General features: G+C 33.6%; 1 protein-coding gene across 1 annotated transcript in view; it reads right to left on the bottom strand.

Annotated features, from left to right (window-relative positions):
- Positions 1–19,568, bottom strand: part of LOC109057750 (AT-rich interactive domain-containing protein 4B-like) — a 66,175-nt gene that overhangs the window by 44,227 nt on the left and 2,380 nt on the right. The window contains exon 2 of the mRNA XM_042769537.1: positions 14,709–14,768. Within this exon, the coding sequence (XP_042625471.1) occupies positions 14,709–14,714 (6 nt within the window). The 5' untranslated portion in view covers positions 14,715–14,768. The remainder of the gene's footprint in view (positions 1–14,708; positions 14,769–19,568) is intronic.

Consider the following 19,568-nt stretch of genomic DNA (forward strand, 5'->3'; position numbering starts at 1 on the left):
CAAAAACTACTGTCATATCATATACACACAGAAACATACAGGTCTTCACTGCAGCCCATCAAAATAAAAGTCTGCTTTGAATTGAAATTGTGACAGAAATATTGCTACTTTACAGTATGTCTTAATGTAATAATACTAATAATAATACAATTATTTAAACAACTTAAGGAGTAGTCACACAATTTTTCTTCCATGTTTTAAATATAACAGTAAACCTCTGCTGTGCAGCACATTGTTTGCCAAAAAAAATGAAAGGGTTTAATTTATTTGATTAAAAGATAAATTAAATGCCTTTATTTGATTAGCAGAATAATTAAAATACACAATACAGAATTTCCAAAAAGAAAAAAAAAAATGAAAACAAACTAATAAATTAAATAAATTAATAAAAAAAATAAAATTGAACTAAAAAAATTATGGAACTCAAAAAAAATTTTAAAAGAAAAACAGAATTTCGTAAAAAATGAATTAAAAAATTACACAATTTCAGAATTTTTTTTTTACATTTCATAGGGCCCTAAATATGTAATTTTTAAAACACTTTTAATAAATATTTTTTAAATTGTATAGCTTCATGATTTTAATTCATTAGACTTGCTTTTTGATTAATAAACTTAAATTTAAAGAAATTCAGGGGGAAAAAAAATGCAAATTAAATAAATAAATAAATAAATAAATGTTTTTTTGGGGAAAAAAATAAAACCGATTTCATATGGTTTTACAAAATGTGCAATATACAAACATGCAACAACACAAAGCAATCCACTCAAAAACAACAATGAACTACTGTAATGATACTTATATGTTTAATCTCTACATAATTACTACCTACAACAGCTATAGACTTACATTTATTCACATTTAAAGATTTAGCACACTTTTATTCAAAAAGAGAAACAAACACAACAAGATTAGGAAGCAAGACAGAAGTACTTGTACTACTTAAAAATATAACCCTAGTACTGCAAATATAGCTAGTTGTTTCCATAATAAACTGGCATATGATGTAATTTAATAATTTACAACAGGAAAAACGTCACCGAGTATCAGATCAGGAGCGTTTGATTTAGTAAGCACTTACTAGGGCTTCATTTGTGGTGTTTAATAAATGATGGTTAGAGATGTTCAGCCTCAGAAACCCATTTCGGTGAATTTGGACACAGATGGTGACCAACTGGAGATGTGTGAGATCTGAAGGTCAGGAGGCTTACGCTGGAGCTTCTGGCTTCATATACTCAAAGCCCTTCAGGTGCTTTCAGCTCATGCCTAATGAGAGCGACCCTCCACTTCAAGAAGAGTTTATTTCAGCAGTTTTACTTTCACAAATCCTTTGAATCCCCTTCAGTGAGGTGTGCTGAAAAGAATGCATTGGCGTCGAGCATCTGAGTATCCAAAACCAGGTTTTTATGTGCATTATCTGATGAGTTCCTGAGCGTTACATCAGCTTTGAGTAACCAGTATGACTTTAATTTCTTTTAAACAAAACAAGAACAGCACCATGAAAGAAGTCAATAAGACTTGCAATATTCATCTGAAGTCATACAGTCATTCAATAGCTTTGCCTAAGAAATATAGTGCACAAATCAAATGCACTACTGTTATCTCCTTTTTAAAACTTTACAGATCAGACACTAGCCCAACTGTTGATGTATGGAAAATAACAGCTTGAGTTTGGGCTGCATGATATTGGAAAAAACTGATGATGTTTAGATTTTAAAGAAATACAGAAAAAAACAACAAAATTTTCACCAAGTGACTTAAATAGTCTTATTATCAAAACAATAAATAATTCTATAATTATTTTTGTAATTTCATCTACAAGAGAAATCAAAAAATAATTTAAAAAAAACTAATTAAAAAAAAAAAAAAAAAAAAAAAAAAAAAAAAAAAAAATAATATATAATATATATCTATATATATGCTATATAAGTATATATCTATATATATATATTATATATAATATATAAGTCATATATATATATATATATATATATATAATATATATAAAATGACTTTCCCTACCAAAAATTTTCAGTGGCCTTAACAAAAAAAAAATATATATTTTTTAAAAAATATTTTTTTAATTAAAAACAATTTAATAAAATTAAAAATAAATAAATAAAAAATAAATTGAATGAGCTTCCAAAATATATGAAAATAATCATTATTATTGGTGTTTTGACCAATGAAGTTTCTCAATTCTCGATTCCGATTTTGATTGCATAGCGCTCTAGTTTGGAACGGCAATGGATATTGAATAATCAAATGTAAAATAAAACCGCATATTCTTCATTGTAAAAACTGCACTAAACCCCATCACAATACCAATTTTATTTTGATCTCTCATGCAGCTCTAGTTTGGAACTACAAAATATAAAAAAGCCGCAATTAAAGCATTTATAAACCAATTAAACAAAAAAAAATGAAAAGTAAACTGAAAAAAGAACCGCAAAATGGTCAAACCGCAATTTATAGTGGTGCATTTTCTAAAAAAAAAAAAAATGTACTACTTTCATGCTTAGTTTTTAGAATGGCATGCACGAAAAAGATGCAATGGTCAAACACACCCATCTTGCACAAATATAAGCTATATCTTGTTCATACAAAAACAATGGAAAAGAGGCGAAGTGAAATACAAAAATGCATTGTGTGTTATCCAAACCTTCAACCACTTATACATATTAAATGCACCTGAGCTATAAGTGACTGAAAGCATACATTTATCATAAACAAATATAAAAATCATTTTGTGTAATCCAATTGAAAGAAGCATAAGACAGAACATCACAATCAAACCATTATGCATACTAGCTAATTTTTTCCAAAGATGACCAAAAATCAACCGCCCTAGCATGTCCAACAATCAGCAGTGGAGGTCATTTCCCGCCACACCTCACTGGGCCTTGGCTGTCGAACATAAACACTACAGAGGAGGCTACTGCAAAAACGTCAACCAGCAGTGATTACGCTTTATGTTAGAAACACAGAGCAATTTGAAGAAACGGAGTGAAACAAGCATAACAAACATAATGAGAAAGAACTTCAGTTAAGCAATTTGTTAGACAAATAAATGTAAAACGGAGTTGTTTACATCGTGCCGCATTAATAGGATTTATGCGTGCTCATGGCGACGCATGCATTCATCAGCGATTTCAGAACGAATGTTCCAATCAGAATTTCATTGGTTTTTACATTAGCTTTACTTTCACACATGATTACTGTAGCACTGAAGAACTGCATTCAACGAGTCACGTCTGTGAGCGTCATGGTAGGAGAGTAGGAGCTCTTTAGGTGAAGTATGTGGCTTTATTCATGGCAATTAGTCAATACTGGCAAATCAAGGCAGTGGAAGAGGGAGTCGCAGACACTTCATTCCAACATAAACACCATGTTTACATGACCATCCCTTGGCAATACGAGGCTGTGCTGGAATCGGTTCAGCTGTCTGTTCCCTAAACCCCTCACCTGCATTTTCACAAATCCCAACATACAATTTTCACACTGCCGAACTGAGACATGAGGAAAAGTTTGGGTTTGGCAAGATCTTCGAGACCAGAGCGGCCCGAACGAGTGACAAATCGACTGCGTTTTGCTACAAGAGCATTGGTTTGGTCTGGAACAAGAGTCGTAGGAACTCAAAAACCCTCCACTAACTCAAAAACCCCTCCACCTCTCTGCCTATAATTTTCCTATATTCCTTTATGTAATATGAGACTGTAACGGTAAGATGTGACATAACAAACATTCAATAACCCATTCAAAATCCATTGAATTCTAAAGAAGCAAATACAAAAGAAGTACTTTTAAGTGTCGTTCTGAAACATGAAAGGGCTTCGATGAATCTTTAAATAAATTGACCTTTCAAAACGCTTTCTAAATTATGAATCTTTAAATAAATTGACCTTTCAAAATGAAATTCAGATTAGGATGTCGGAAATGACAAATGGATATACCCTAGAAATTATTTTCACATAAACAAATCAAAAAATATTAATCCGTTATATAAAAATAAACAACAACATAACACACCTTAAGAATCACATATACTCAACTTACACTCAAAAACTGCTAGCTTGTGTATAAACATACGCCCACTTTGAAATTGAAGTATTATTTTATAACGTTCTGTGCTTTGTGGCTCAAGAAAAACGCTTAGTAAAATTTCAACAAATAATTACAACAAAATGGCAACCGGAACACACTGAATTAAGTTGTAAGAATGTTGTGAAGTAGAACGACTGAGAGACAGGAAAGGGTCTCTTTAGTAACACCATACTCCAATAAGCTTGTTTTTTTTTGATCCCTTCGTTTTTATACTGGTAAAAAGGTTTTTTTTGTAGCTTTTGGTTTTTTTTCAATTTAGTAGTATAGTTAAAAAAGAGAAGAGATGATAACCCCTAAAATAAAAAATGGATAAAAACCCGATTGGATACTTTTGATGTATTAAAGGGACAGTTGTCACACCCAAAGGAAAATGAAATTCTGCCATCGGTTTTTTTTACCCCCCAAAGCTGTCCCCAAACCCTGTAGCGCATTTGTTTTTTTTTTGGTCCTGATGAACACAAAAAAAGATGATTTTAATGAAGTTTGGTGATTCAAAACAAAACTGACCTTTTTGATTTCTTTATGGATACACTCCCAAGTTATAGCTGTTTTCCAAACCTGTACTAAGTTTTACTTCTCTATTCTTTTTCCCCCTTGTAATCAGATTACTTTTTTCATATTTTGAAGAAAACAGCTGACAAAAGCCATGGACTTCCATGGTATGGAAAAAAAAATACTACGACAGTCAATGGCTACCATTACAAGTAACATGAGTTATGTAATAAGATTACTTTTTTCAAGTTACTAGTAAAGCAATGCATTACTTTTTAAATAGTTCTAGACTAAATGTCAACATGCATTTATCATCTCGCTTGCACAAAAACAGATGCATTATTCTTCAAACTGAATAAAAACTGTGAAATGCAAACTCAGAATATAAAGCAAACCTGCAATAATTAAATGTTAAATATGCATTTAATCCAATTTTATTGACCAATGTCTTTGCTGCTGACCTTCAATGATTCAATTCAGCTGGAGGGTTTGTTTGAGCTGCGTCCTCTACTGTACAGATGTGAATTTACATTTCCTTCACTCCGAGGCTTAATCATTTCACTTTTGGTGTGAAAGGGCTTTTTACATTTGCCAAAAATAGAAAGTTTTTACATTAAAAATAAATATCAAGCCCAGCCCAGATTTAAAAAGTAAAACAAAAGTAACGCAATGCAATACTTTCCATAAAAAGTAACCAAGTTACGCAATTAGTTACTTTTTTAGGGAGTAATGCAATATTGTAATGAACATGCTTCAAAATATCTTCTTTTGTGCTCAAGGTTTGGAACAACTTGACAGTGAGTAAATGATGACAGAATGTTCATTTCTGGGTGAACTATCCCTTTAAAGAATTATCTAACTCTTACCTAATTTGTCTTAGTAATCACTTTGTTACTAACAAGTTGATAAATGACCCAACAGAGCAAATCTGTAATTCAATTGCCTTTGCTTTAAATGACAACATCAGCGTTGTTGCACTCTCATGAGTCACGCCTTTGCAGAGCGAGTATCCATTACTCTAGAACAGCTAACAAAGAACAGCACTCATGTATTTTCTGGATCGTGCAGCCAGACCGGCCTCAAAGGCAGGAGAGCGCGATTCCTCAGTGCTGCGATTTGCATTCAGGAACTTCGGCCAGCAGTGTAATGACTTCAAAATCCTGCACTGCGCTGCCAACGTTATTACAAACGCCGCTGAAGTGAAGGTTATATAACCTGAAACGCTGAAACGCCAGAAAAGCTATCGCAGTACTGGCGACTTCATGCATGGGGAAAACAGTTCCTCGCATTGGCTGTTTCACAGCTTTTTGATTCACCTACCTCTGCTGGGGTGGAAAAATCTTCCCTGCCGTCCACCGCCTGATTAAACACACGTGTGCGGATGGCCAGAGAAGATATCGAGCTGCTCTGTCCTCTGACACTGAGCATGTCAACAAAGGAAGAGCGAAGAGATACTGATAAAATAGAAGACACTGCACCAACATCATAATGTGGTGGACAGTTAACAAATATCAAATAAATAATAATAATATAAAAAATATAAAAAATGGGTTAAATAAACTAATTAAACCCAAAATAAACAAAAAAAAATAAAAAAAACAAACAAACAAAACATGGTACTTTCTTTAGTTTTTTTAAGTAACTGCAATAGAATTTAAACAATATATTAAATTATGAAACTTTGAAATCTGACTAGATGAGCCATGTTTGTAAAAAGCTTTTAACAAATGAGGGGGATCTGAATTTGAAGTCAAAAATAACTGAAGGTCATACTATTTATTATTATCATTTTGCTCATTGCGCCAACTGCAAATAAGTAAATGGCACTGATATAAATAAATGAATTAATGCATGAATAAATGAATGAAGGACCTTATATAAAGAGTGATGCAAGCAATAAATACAATTATTTTATTAACAGTAAATTATTTTTTTAATTATTAGATTATTAAACCGTTTATTAACCCAACCGCTGGGTCGCAAGAACATTCTGGGAAAAACGTGCATAGATATGACACTCTTATTTATTGAGCATTAATGATTGTTCTAATTATGCTGTATTTTTATTAGATTTTTTGGCAATATCGCCCCGTCCTACTGCTAAAAAAAATAATGCATACACACTTAAAATATATTTAAATGATTAACAATTAATATCAAGTTAATTGTTTTATTTATTAACATTTATGTTTATATTTATACTGTATGTGTCATTACAGTTCATTAGTTTAACTGTGGGTTGTCAACTTGAAAATAGAGTTTATTAATATATTATAGAATGTGCGTTTAAAGACTTTGAATAGTTCAGACAGTGAATGAACCAAAAAGTTCAATCACAAAATTCTGGACCTTGATTGTCCTTTTCTAAAGTCAGAAGTTCATGTGGCAAATCTTGAAAAGAGTAAAAGCATACTTTGTCGTGAACATGCGGGAACAGTGTTGAGCTGGTTCATTAATCCACAGTTTAGTTCAGTTAAGTCTGTTTCTGGCTTCAACATCAAACACAGTGATTAACAAGAACACAAGGCCAGCCAGCTTCCTCAGAACCACAAAATCTGTCAAACATGCCCCCCACCATCTCAACCAAACATAAAAATCTGTTCAGTTTCTGTGAATCACAACCTCTTCAGATGCTCTGTAGCTCCACGACACCTCATCACATGCATTCATCAGCGTTTGAAAAACAATACTTAAAAATTAACCAGGGCTAAAAAGACAAAAACACACAACTGACTAAAACACACACCAAACACACCAAATATTCAAATGTGGATAAAAAATTAGGTCCTACTCTAAATGAATACCTGCTTTTTTATCTGTAAGGCCATCCAAGATGTACATGAGTTTGTTTCTTCATCAGATTTGGAGAAATTAAGCATTGGATCGCTTGCTCACCAATGGATGTGAATGGGTGCCATCAGAATGAGAGTCCAAACAGCTGATAAAAACATCACAATAATCCACAAGTAATCCACAGCACTCCAGTCCATCAGTTAACATCTGGAGAAGACAAAAGATGAAACAAATCCAACATTAAGACGTTTTCAACTTCAATCCATTGCTTCTGGATAAATATGAGTCCATGATCCATAATTACACTTCCTCCAGTGAAATAGTCCATCTCCTGTTGTCTCTCAGATCAAAATCCACCCACATATTTGTTCGGAGCTCTCTACCAGACCACAAACTTCACTTTAACTTTAACCAATACCAACTCGTATTTATGCAAGAAGCAACGGATTGAAGTTAAAAATATCTTAATGCTGGATTTGTTTAGTCCCCCACCCAAAATATCTTAATTAAGGATTTGTTTCATCTTTTGTCCCCGTTTCAGAAAACCCCTGTTAACTGCGGAAAGTTTTTTAGAGTTTTAGTGCGTGTCCCTCCATTGATTACTTGTACCCGATTATTATAAACATGTTTTTATCAGCTGTTTGGACTCTCATTCTGACGGCACCCAAAAATAATCACTGCAGAGCAAGTGATGCAATGCGCTATTCATTTCTCCAAATCTGATGAACCCGGAAAGGGTTAAAGCATGAGTAATCCCGACACTGGAATTCCGTTTGAACGGTTCCGCAAATTGCTCATGCTTTATTAAAAACTTCATCAACCGGGTATGCAAACATATCTCAATTTTTTCCCTTTTCCTGTCGGACTTCACATTCCCCGGCAAATCAATAACTCAAAAAAAAAAAAAGCTGCACAACAAAAAGGCACAAAGTAAGCGACCAAATGAATCATGCATGGGTTTCCCCATGCGACAAAAAGTAAAAACTGGGATGAAATCTAACAACCGTAAAACAACAGCATGCTAATGTTTTTCCCCGAAAAGACAGAAACGTCCCCCATGCATTAATCAACCAACCAAAATAAACACTCCTTTAATAACTGAAAAATCAAACAAACATAGACAAACATGACCCCCATCACTTCAGAAAGCAACGCTAGCGGTCTTCTGTGTCATGCTTTATAAATAGAAACAGTCCCCGGAATCAGGTCATGCTGCCTGCGAAGGGCAAAAATAAACGCTAGCAGTCCCCAAAGTCTGTGTCCCCGCTTTAAAATAGAAAACACCCCCCCTAACGCCAAGAGATGTCCCCCCCACATGGCAAACTTACTTTTTTTGAAGAATTTTTTTTTTAACCGTCTCTCCACCCCCCCACACCATTCAACCCACCAGAAAAGCCTCCTCAAAACGAGTCATTATGTGGTTGCAAATAAAAAAACCCCGAAGCTAATCACGTAAGAGACAAACGGCGACACCGAACACAGAGACAAACCTCGCTGCTATTGCAATTTAAAGCAATCCTAACTGCAAACAATACTCTTATCTAACCATGACTGGGCTTATTCACCAAGCAAAGGACATGGAAAGAAATAAAATTTAAAACCTAACCTTTTAATCCTCTCTTTTGCTCAATAGTGAACTAAAACCATTTCAAACATAACTAATCATGAAATAAATAAGCATGCAATAATCTGGGTGAACTACAAAATTTTTTACTTGCTGACCTGTTCTCAGCCATCTTGAGGCAAAGCATTATTAAATTAAATATGAATTCAAACCTTTATTCAAAGAATATTATTAAATTAAATATGAATGCAATCTTTTATTTTAGGAGGTTTGCAGAGAATAACAGAGACAATTCAAGAATACCTTTGCTTTTAATTTTATTGTATATACAGTACAAGTCTTAAATTACAATTTTTGCCTGGTGAACAATAAAACAGGCAAATAATAAGAATAAGAATAATTCATAAAAGGACCTGAGCCGTATCTAGTTGTGTTGTTATTAAAATAAAAAAAAAATGTAAACAAACATTAAAAAATAAAAAAGAAACAAACATTAAATAACAAAAAAACAACAAAAAAAAAAAAAAAAAAAAGAAAATAAGATATAATTCATATATTTGGTGTTTTGGGTCCTTGAAATAAATACACGCTAAATTTCGTTCCTGAAAAATTAAAATATAAAAAATATAAAAAAATACAGATAGCTGCCAAGGCAACGTTTCTCATTTGAGTTTTAGTTTAACCTGATGTACTAAAAATAACTAAAACTAATAAAAAAAAAAAAACACTATATTAGAAATCTAAAAAAAAAAAAGACAAAAAAAAAAAAAAAAAAATAAAAAAAATAACACAAAAAAAAAAAAAAAACAGAAAAAAAAAAAAAAAAAAACAGAAAATCTAAAAATAAAAACTGATACAAAATATTAATAAAAACTATTTTAAAAAATGTATAAAAACTATTTAAACTAAAGTAAAACTACTAAAATATTTTTGTTAACATTTAATATTTTGTTAATTTAAATAAAGTGTGTAATGTAAATATTTACAATGGAAAAACTTTAAAAATGTTGCCTTGTCAATGCCAACTAAGTGAAATAAGTTGAAACTAAACGGGAAAAAAAAAGTGACAAAAGCACACAACAAAATTATGGATATGTTATATAATATAACAAAAATTAAAATAAAAACAAATAGTATAACAAAAGCTGATTAAAAATATAAATAAAAAAGCACACAACAAAATTAATAAAAATGTAAACAAAAATTAAAATAAAAACAAATAGTATAACAAAAGCTGATTCAAAATATGAATAAATACTACAATAGTATAGCTATAAATAATACTAAATTATAGAGAGTGGCCTCTTGTGATTAATAAAGAGACACCCTAGCAACTCCTTAGCAACGTCCAAACAACAACACTGATCACCTTAGCAACCACATAGCAATGCCCTAGCAACCACCCAGAACATCCTATAGCTTCACGACAATGCGTCCCAAATCGCGTACTTATGCACTATTCTGTCGTTTTGTAGTATAAATAATGCGAGTAGTGTTCACACTAAAAAAATCCAAAAAGAAAAAGTGCACTTTAAATACTCCGATGATGCATTAAAAAAAATCGAGTGTGAAATGTTGGACACTTCATGCACTCAAATGTCGCAGCTTTAATTACGTACCGAAGGGAGAGGGGCTATGAGACTCCGATTATGAATGTCAAAATAACCTTATATAATTCATACACTGCATGGTTGAGTACATAGTGCATAAGTATATAGTGCGTCATTTGGGACGCAGCTAATGTGACTTCTACAAACACTTACATTTTCTTTAAAAACACGAAACCTCTTATCACATTTCTGCTTAACAAATAGCTCGTCTTTATAGAGTCCACAGATGTGTTATTTACATTTTGAGAGCCAAGAACAGCAGATAAATGCTGATGTGCCGTCTTCATCCATCCACAGCGCTGCATGCAGTCACAGTAACGCTGAGGGAACTTCACTGTCAGCGTTTCTCACCACAAGGTGAAATGAAACGCCTCTCAGAATGGAGACGTCAACACATCCTGAGGGATGTTAACGCGTTCTGTGGAGTAGGGTGCCTTGTAAGGGCACTGTAAAGTGAGATAAACACCAGTCTTGTTGGACATTTCTCGTATTATTGTGTCAATCATCTCTTATGAACATCTTTAAATTAGCACACACACTGGCACTGCCGGTCTCCCTCACACCGCTCAAATGATTAAGCATGTGATTTAATGTCATATAATTACATGCCAAGACACTACAACAACTGGTGGTGCTCACTCAGCTGGCTAGAGATCTGATTGAGCTCTGGACAGTCTGGTGTCTGCTGCATACTGCATAGAAAAAAGGCAAGTGAAGACTGAAACCTGCAGCTATGCCACTTGCAGGAGATGCAACAATCGACCTGAAAATGACAAGGAACGAGGATGATTCAACGACTGAGGAAGAACCAGTGGCTGGATTTACCAAAGTTTTGTCAGGCGTCACATCTTTAAAAGACACTCAAATGCTGTTTGAGACTCTTAGTAGTTGGGTCGCCGGATTAATCGCATTTCAAGCACTAATGCAATTTTTGCTCCTCACGATCGTCAGCGATACTGGCTCACTGTTTATTTATCCTGAAAACACTGTTTTCAATTAACATGTGCATTATATTGCATTGCTAACAAGCCTCCGCAAGCTTTTATGCTTGCTGCATATTTGTTTCGATTAAATCTGCCAGCAAACCTTCTCTGAAAAACTGTAATAAATCCAATGAAAACAATCAGATTAAATCCACAATTATAGTCTATACAGTGTATAATGCAATTAATTACATCAGATGTAACTCAATTGTAATTTAATTACAGAAAAAGAGAGTAATCCCTTACTTTTACAAGGGAAAAGTATTTTAATTACAGTAATTAATTACTTAGTAATGCATTACACCCAACACTACTATAGCTAGTAAAATAAAACTGCATTATTATGCCTTTTCATGAAATATTCGGTTTTTGGTGTTACGTCTGAGAAATAATTTACTCAGTGCATTTGAATGAAGATTACAAAGTCTAATTTGGACCAACTTTTATCCCCAAACGGGCTCATTACAGTGATATATTTAATATAAAGCCATGATGACATGCAAAGACAAAACATTGCGTAACTGTTTCAATCCGTGTCAATCAGACAGACCTTTACCATTTAAGTGCCTGATTTATGGCCAGAATAAGATGCAAAGTGAACCAAAGTTTCTGCCGATAACAAGTCTGACAAATCTTTTACTTAACATAACATTGACTTAACATAATATTTATTTAAAAAATTACTTAAATAAAAATGTAAATCAAATAAAGCTACAAAACAAACAAATGACTACAAGTGTAAAAGAAACTACGAAATACTGACAAATCTAATGTTTAATAGATGTAGAGGCTTTGCACTGAAGTGGTTTGAACTTTTGCTGCGATGTACTGAGACATCTAGTGTTTAAGAATCTATGCAAGCGAGACTGTTCCAAAATGTAGTTATACCCAATGTAAGTAAATACCCAATGCTCTCACTAAAAGAGCAATACAAGCTCTCAGTCAAATGAGCAGCTTAATGAACAACATGAAGAGAGTCAAACTCTACAAAGACAGCCGTTAGTCAATGGAGCAGATGGGTAAATCTCATTGTACCACTTATGATCATTCAAATAACAGATAACAGAGAATCCGAGCGCCGCCACCGACCTGACCGCTAGTGCATGATGGATCTCTGTGATTATCTTCATGCTGGCCATGACCATATGTTACAGGGGTGGATGCAAAAAGTGTTGGAGTTTGCTAATGGAGCGTGACTCAGTGCCCACTTCTCCTCTATGAATTCTTATCATCTTCCCATTCACGGACTGACTTTGGTATCTTGCGCAAGTAGGCTCCGTTTACACTTATTAACATGCACTTTACGTTTCACATACATGCAATGACCAGATGCTTTACTTAATCTGATCACGGGTGCATGAAAAGCATGTTTAAACCAAGTGTGAATTAAGTCTTGCCCTCACAAAGCATGCTTTCGTTTCAATATTAGTTTCTGGATTACTCTCTTTCGCTGTACAGACATTTGCAATTTAACTTGGTTTAGTCAATAAAATATACATTAAGTGCACTTAGAATACCTCACTTTAAATCTACAGGTAACGATCTGGTCGCTAGTCACCATGGAAACAAAAGCAAAGCATAAATGCATTTCATTAAAAACAACTGCACAGCCAACTAGTATTACATTTTCTACGCTGATGATTTTATAGATAGAAACCGACCAAACGTCAAAGAAAACCGGGAAGCAGAGCAAAGTGTTCAAGTTTTCTGTACGGAGCACCAATCTAGAGTAAAGTTAAGCACCGGACAGCAGCACAATTGTAGGAAAATGTTTGCACTTCCAAGTTATCGTCATAAATTACTATGCAAAACTCAACAGTGTGACCATAAAATACCTGACTTGAATAAACAAAACCAACATTCAATAAAATACTACTTAAAGTACAAGTGTTTTTAGTTATAATCACCAAAGCAAACTTTAATACTAAGGCTTAAACTTTAAAAACAGACAATGAGCATCTAATAGATTCCATGAATTCACATTTGAAGGATGATGCATTCATCAAAAAAAAATCACCATAGCATAAATTTACACATTTGTCTTCCAACTCCTGGAAGACCAAGAATACTACTGCACTTACAAACCCAAAAACACAAATAGTGTAGTTTAATCAGAACATCTCTCCACAATTCAGACTGCAATCAAATGGCAATAGCAAATATCAAACCAAGGTTTTGTCTCAGTGTGACGTAACCCAACGTCTAGAGACATTTAAGTCTTTAATCATCTGCCCTACTTATGGCCCTATGAAATCCGTTTCATTTTTTTCCAAATTCCGTTACATTTTTTCTGGATTGCGTTTTTTTTCTTCTGTTTTTATTTTTCTGGCCTCCTTTTTAATGGTTAAATTAAATTTTATTAATCAAAAAGCATGTCTAATGAATTAAAATCATTAAACTTATGCTATTTGACATCAATATATTAAAAGTTTATCAAAAAATTACATTTTAGAGAACTATGAAATATTTTGTTTTTCTCACGTTCTGTTTTATTGCTACCAAATTCTGTGTTTAAGCATATCTAATTATCTGAATACAAAACAACGTAATTTATTACAATTTCTTTTTACAATAGCCCTATGCATTTTTTTGAAATTCTGTGTTGTGTATTTAAATTTTCAAATGAAGACATAAAAAGATACATTCAATTACTGTTTTATCAAATGAAATCAAACTTTATTTTTGGCAAACAAAGGGGGTTTAACTACTAAAATTAAAACATGGGAGAAATCAAAAGTATTATATGAGTATTATATAAAAAATATATTTCTGACAACATTCTACTGCACAATTATATATTTCTGACATAATTTATTTCAGTTAAACCAGACTTTTATTTTGACGTTTCCCCGAAAACACCTTCATCCTTCTGTATTTAATATAATAATATTATAACTCAAATCAAATTAAAAAATAAAAATCAAATGAAGCAAGCAGTTCTGGAGATGTTGTTCAAGTCCATGTCACGATTTGATTTAAGTGTAATGAACTACTTTTGATTAATGTATCCAAACTTCCGTGAAATTCCGTGTTATACAGTAAATTCCATTTTTATGACTGTATTCCACAAGTCTGTTCGCGTTTTCCACATCACAGAAATCATAGGGCCCTACCTACTCCACATCATCTCTATACAGCGGCTGTAAAGTTCAAGACCATTACCTTCATCTCCGTCCACGGTGACGGTGATCCTCTCGAGTGAACTCAGTTTCAGATCTTCAGCTGAAAGACAGGAAAACATATTTATAATGAAAACCAGAGCAAGATGCTGAACAGACGAGTGAAAAGATCGCTTTGCCGAGGTGTTGGATCTGACATTAAGTAGGACAGTTGTAGAAATCTCAGATGTAACCAGTTGAGTTGTTACAAAGTACACAGAAATAAAAAAATCTATTATATTTATCCATCACACTGGGCTTTTTGATACTAGGAAATGTGAAATACTCCAGATCTAAACAGAAACACGTGCCCAACAATATTCCCCAAAACTGTGCCCCAAATAGAAATGGTTCAGACTAAAAATATTTTAAATAACATGCGTACTGGCTGAAGATCTGGGTTGGTAATCAAATGGTTGAAAAGGTTCGTTTGTTAACTACAACCATTGTGCAATTCAATTCAGGTTTATTTACTCTTAATATCAGGTCACTGCAATAAGAGTACTGTATACTAGTTGGATAAAAGATCCCAAAAAATTACTAATGTTCCTGGTTCCAAAGAAATCTCCAGCTCGAGATATACATAATGCTGCTGGATGAAACCATTAAAGCTGTACGTTAGGGGTGTAATGATTAATCGATATGGATCAATACATCGATACGATGTCTGACGATACGATGCATCGATGCCACACGTATAATATCGATATCTGTAATATAAATAGGCAGCTTATTTGGCACTGTCTACATTTACAGTAATGTCCGTCTATGCATAACCGCCAACGCGTGCATTCTCGCTCAAACTCACGGATCAGGACTCGGTATTAGGACTGCTCAAAGGCACAAGACGCTCGGGATTTTTCGCGCACACAGACAGCCGCACCGCGCGAACACTAAATTGAGCTCTCTTCCACTTTTTTTTGTGCATGGATCAATAAATACATAATTACATCAAAATGCGCGTTTTGAGGAATTTCCTAGTAAACACAGTCGTTAGTCATATGTCTTAACGTAAACAGTTGAGAAAGAAAAGGCGTATGTGTATATTAAATCCGTGCTTGGTTCTTAAAGTGAAAGCAAACTAATAATAAATCTAATGCTGTCAAAGAAAAATACAAGTGCTCACTGCTCCTGACTAAGTAACCTTTGTAACATCAAAAATGATTAATCTATATTTAGTTTTATTTAAACAGTGAAGACTATGCAGTTATTTACATTTGATTACATTTCTGTAGCGTACCTTAACATGTATTTTAGACTGATCTGAAAACCTGAAAAGCAGTTTACTGAAGTTGTGTCTTTGTTGTATTGTATTTATTTCCTGTTATTGCTTATAATTTGGTTACCTGTCGAAAAGATTTTTTGCACTGAGCCCAAAGTAGCAACCAGAATTGTTTGTCCAATTGTTTATTTTCTTTATTTTATAAAAAAAAATTTAGTTTTTTGTGTTGTTGTGAATCTCCCAATTGAGGCACACGATGTGAAAATTTCAGATAAATGTTCATGTTATATACTTTGGTTGCATTTGTGAGTTAATAAAAATGTAGATGTATAATATCAAAATATCAATCGATATACTTCTGTATCAAATCGAATCGTATCGTAGAAATTTTTGAGGTATCGGCAAATATCGTATTGCTGGGTATGAGAATCGATACCGTATTGTATCGTGACGAACCATCTGATTTACACCCTTATTGTACGTGAGCAGTTTATAACACACTTTCATTCAGCCTCAAGATCTAATACATGATTAGATTAACATTTACATCTGCAGACAATAAAGACCAACAAGGAGCTTACAACAAGTCTACTGTGCTGCATAATATTTTCAAATTAGTTACAAAACTTGACAAGAGATTTATAGAAAGCCATGCAAAGTTAAAACAGTTTAAACGTTCAGAAAACACGTCATGAATTTGTGGAGGTTCATTCCTTTTTACTGCGTCTCATGTTTTTAAATGCAATCTGTGTGAATGTCCCTTCGGCTTTTTGGATAAAGCAAGGCATAAATACATGATGCCGTTTTGTTCATAATTGTTTATGTAATTTATATTTGATTTTTATGAGTTAATTTATACATAATGCACATTTTTTATAGAGTTACTTCCTTGCGTTGACAATTTGAATGCACTGCATCATTTTACTTATTACACCCTCCTGTGGCCTCGGGAGACAAGACAAAAGTTTCCGTAAGACCCATTTAATATAAATGGTTTTCGTTCTCATCAAAACGGTCTGTTGACTTCCTGGTTCTATGAAGCCCCTCCCTCAGAAATACACAATGGGCTCTGATTGGTTAGCTGGCTCAGTGTGTTGTGATTCGCTAACCTCCGAGTGCACGTTGTCCAGAAACGCCATGCCCCTTTACCATAACAGGTAGTTACATTTCCCAAAGGCAGGGTTCTAGACAACTCGAAATTCGGATTTTTCCCACCTCCTACTCGGAAATAACTTCTGGGATGCCGCTTTAATTCGGACATCTGACCTGTGAACTCAGGGCTGATCAATCAACCCCGACTTCAGCAAGACACGTCAGTGCTTGTAACGAGTATAGTGTGGAGCTACCTTATGTCAATCATTAAAACATAAAATAATTCCTTAATTTTTAGCTTTTTTCAAAACGAATGGCAGAATTTTATGTGTGAGGTTGAAAGTGGGACAATTAATATCAGATGTTCCCTCTTCGGACCTCGTCTGGAATGTGGCATTATTAATGCTGCATTCATGCCATGTTGTAATTACTGTGATTTCAAGATGAAAACACATGACTTCCTAGGCCTGCTCGATCATGGCACAAATCATAATCATGATTATTTGGTCAATATTGCAATCACGATTATTTAACATGATTATGACTGGGCCACATAACAAAAACTTTACACAAGTGATTTATTTAAAGATATATATCAAACATATATTTGCTGTAAATAAGGTTGCGATGACATGTACATTTTATAGACATTTAGACAAGTAAAAAACTAAACAATAAAAAATAGGAAAACTAATATAACTAAAAAAAGTAAAAAACTAAACAATTCCTCAAAAATGACTGAAAATAATTAAACCGTCAGTATAAAAAAAAGGAAAAATACAATTGCAAAAAGATACAAATGAAACAAAATGTGCTTTAAGTTTTTTTTATGCAAGTCTAAAGTATTCAGCTATAACAGTCTACTACAGAAATTGAATGTAAAATATAACAGCATAGTCTTCACTCTAAGAATTAAACTTCTTTTGTTTCTTATTAAAGCCTCAAAAGTCCTTCAGTCAAGAGAAATGAATGATTTTCTCTGTCTTTTGTTGTTTGATTAATATCAAGCACACAGTGAGCCTCAGGAATATTAGGCTGCTGTCACTTTAAGAGCCGCACAGATCCAATTTACTGTTATGCACATATTTTCATAATCAGATGTTTACATTCACTTATTTCATAAACGACGAGGGTTTATGTGAATAATCACCAAGCGCTGCATTTTGACATTTCTGCAATTATCGTTTTATCTTGATTATTGTATTTTCAGAATCTTAGGAGGCAGAAATTGAAAGCGAAACTGTATTTCGATTAATTGCACAGCTCTATAGTTGGAGCCGTTCACATCCCTGGACTCAGAACTATCCCACTATCAATGCGTAAACATAGCGCCTAATGAGTCTGAGGTGGTCAGGTGGTACAAGCTCTCAGAAAACTCCCAGTTTTAGTTTTACAAGGACGTGAACGCTCTTTACAAGTTGGTATTTCGTAATTACGGTAATTACGATATGGCGTGAATGCACTAGGGACTTGCCGGTAAGCCTTCGTTGCGAAACTGCACGGTATTATCATGGTATTGAAATTAAGTTTTAAAAGTGGTCATAATACAGCAAGGCGTACTTTTTTCTTATAAGAAAAATAAGAACATTTAAATACAATAAAGCATACAAAAATATATTTAAAGTTAAAAAAAATTTTACACCGATAAAGTGCATTTAAAGACGTATCACTTTACATAAGACTCATTAGTTACCTTAGATAATGCATTAACTTTCACAATGAGCACTTACATTGACAAAAGTTACTAAATCTTTGTTAAAAATACAAGTCTTAGCTCATGTAGCTCATTAAATAACAAAGTTGCAAATTCACTTCACATATGTGTGTTAAAAATTGAATACCTAAGATAGAAGACGTCATCCAGTTTGGTCACTATGAACCCTAATGTAAAGTGTTAAACAATAAAGAATCAAAACACTTTCAACACACAATATGGGCATGTTGTAGTCCAGATTAAAATGGAAAAAAAATTAGGGAAATATATAAATATTATTTTTATATATTTTAAATGTTGAGAAAGTAGCAGCTGCTTTTATTTATGGGGATTTCCAGGGTAGGGCTGGCATTTTCTGCAAGCTAGAGAGTGAATGTGCTTTTTCATTCAGTGGCATCCTCACGTGTTCCTCCATGTGCTTCCCTTGCGTGCTTGTTTACGTCAGGCAGTTCAGCGTTTTTAAAGTGGTGTTGTGCATTTTGACCAGTTTTATGGGAAAAGTATTCTTAAAATGCATTTCAAATTTCTGAATAATTTGTAATATATAATTATTCTCGGTATTTGGAAGTGCCCACGATAACAATATCGTACATATTCATTACCGCGATATATCGCATTACCGAATATCGGCACAAGTCTAGAATGCACCTTAAGCCTTCGACACACTGCACGATTTTAGCAATACTATAAGATAAGACATAGATCTGATAAATTTGGGTACGACATGCGTGCATACTCTACGATGTTGATGACACCTATTGACTCGTAGGCTACGACACACTTCACTAGTGAAGAATAAAACGTCATCAGCATATGCTAGTAGTAAACAAATCACA

This window comes from Cyprinus carpio, chromosome A13 (genome assembly GCF_018340385.1).
Source record: "Cyprinus carpio isolate SPL01 chromosome A13, ASM1834038v1, whole genome shotgun sequence".
Classification (NCBI taxonomy): Eukaryota; Metazoa; Chordata; class Actinopteri; order Cypriniformes; family Cyprinidae; genus Cyprinus; species Cyprinus carpio.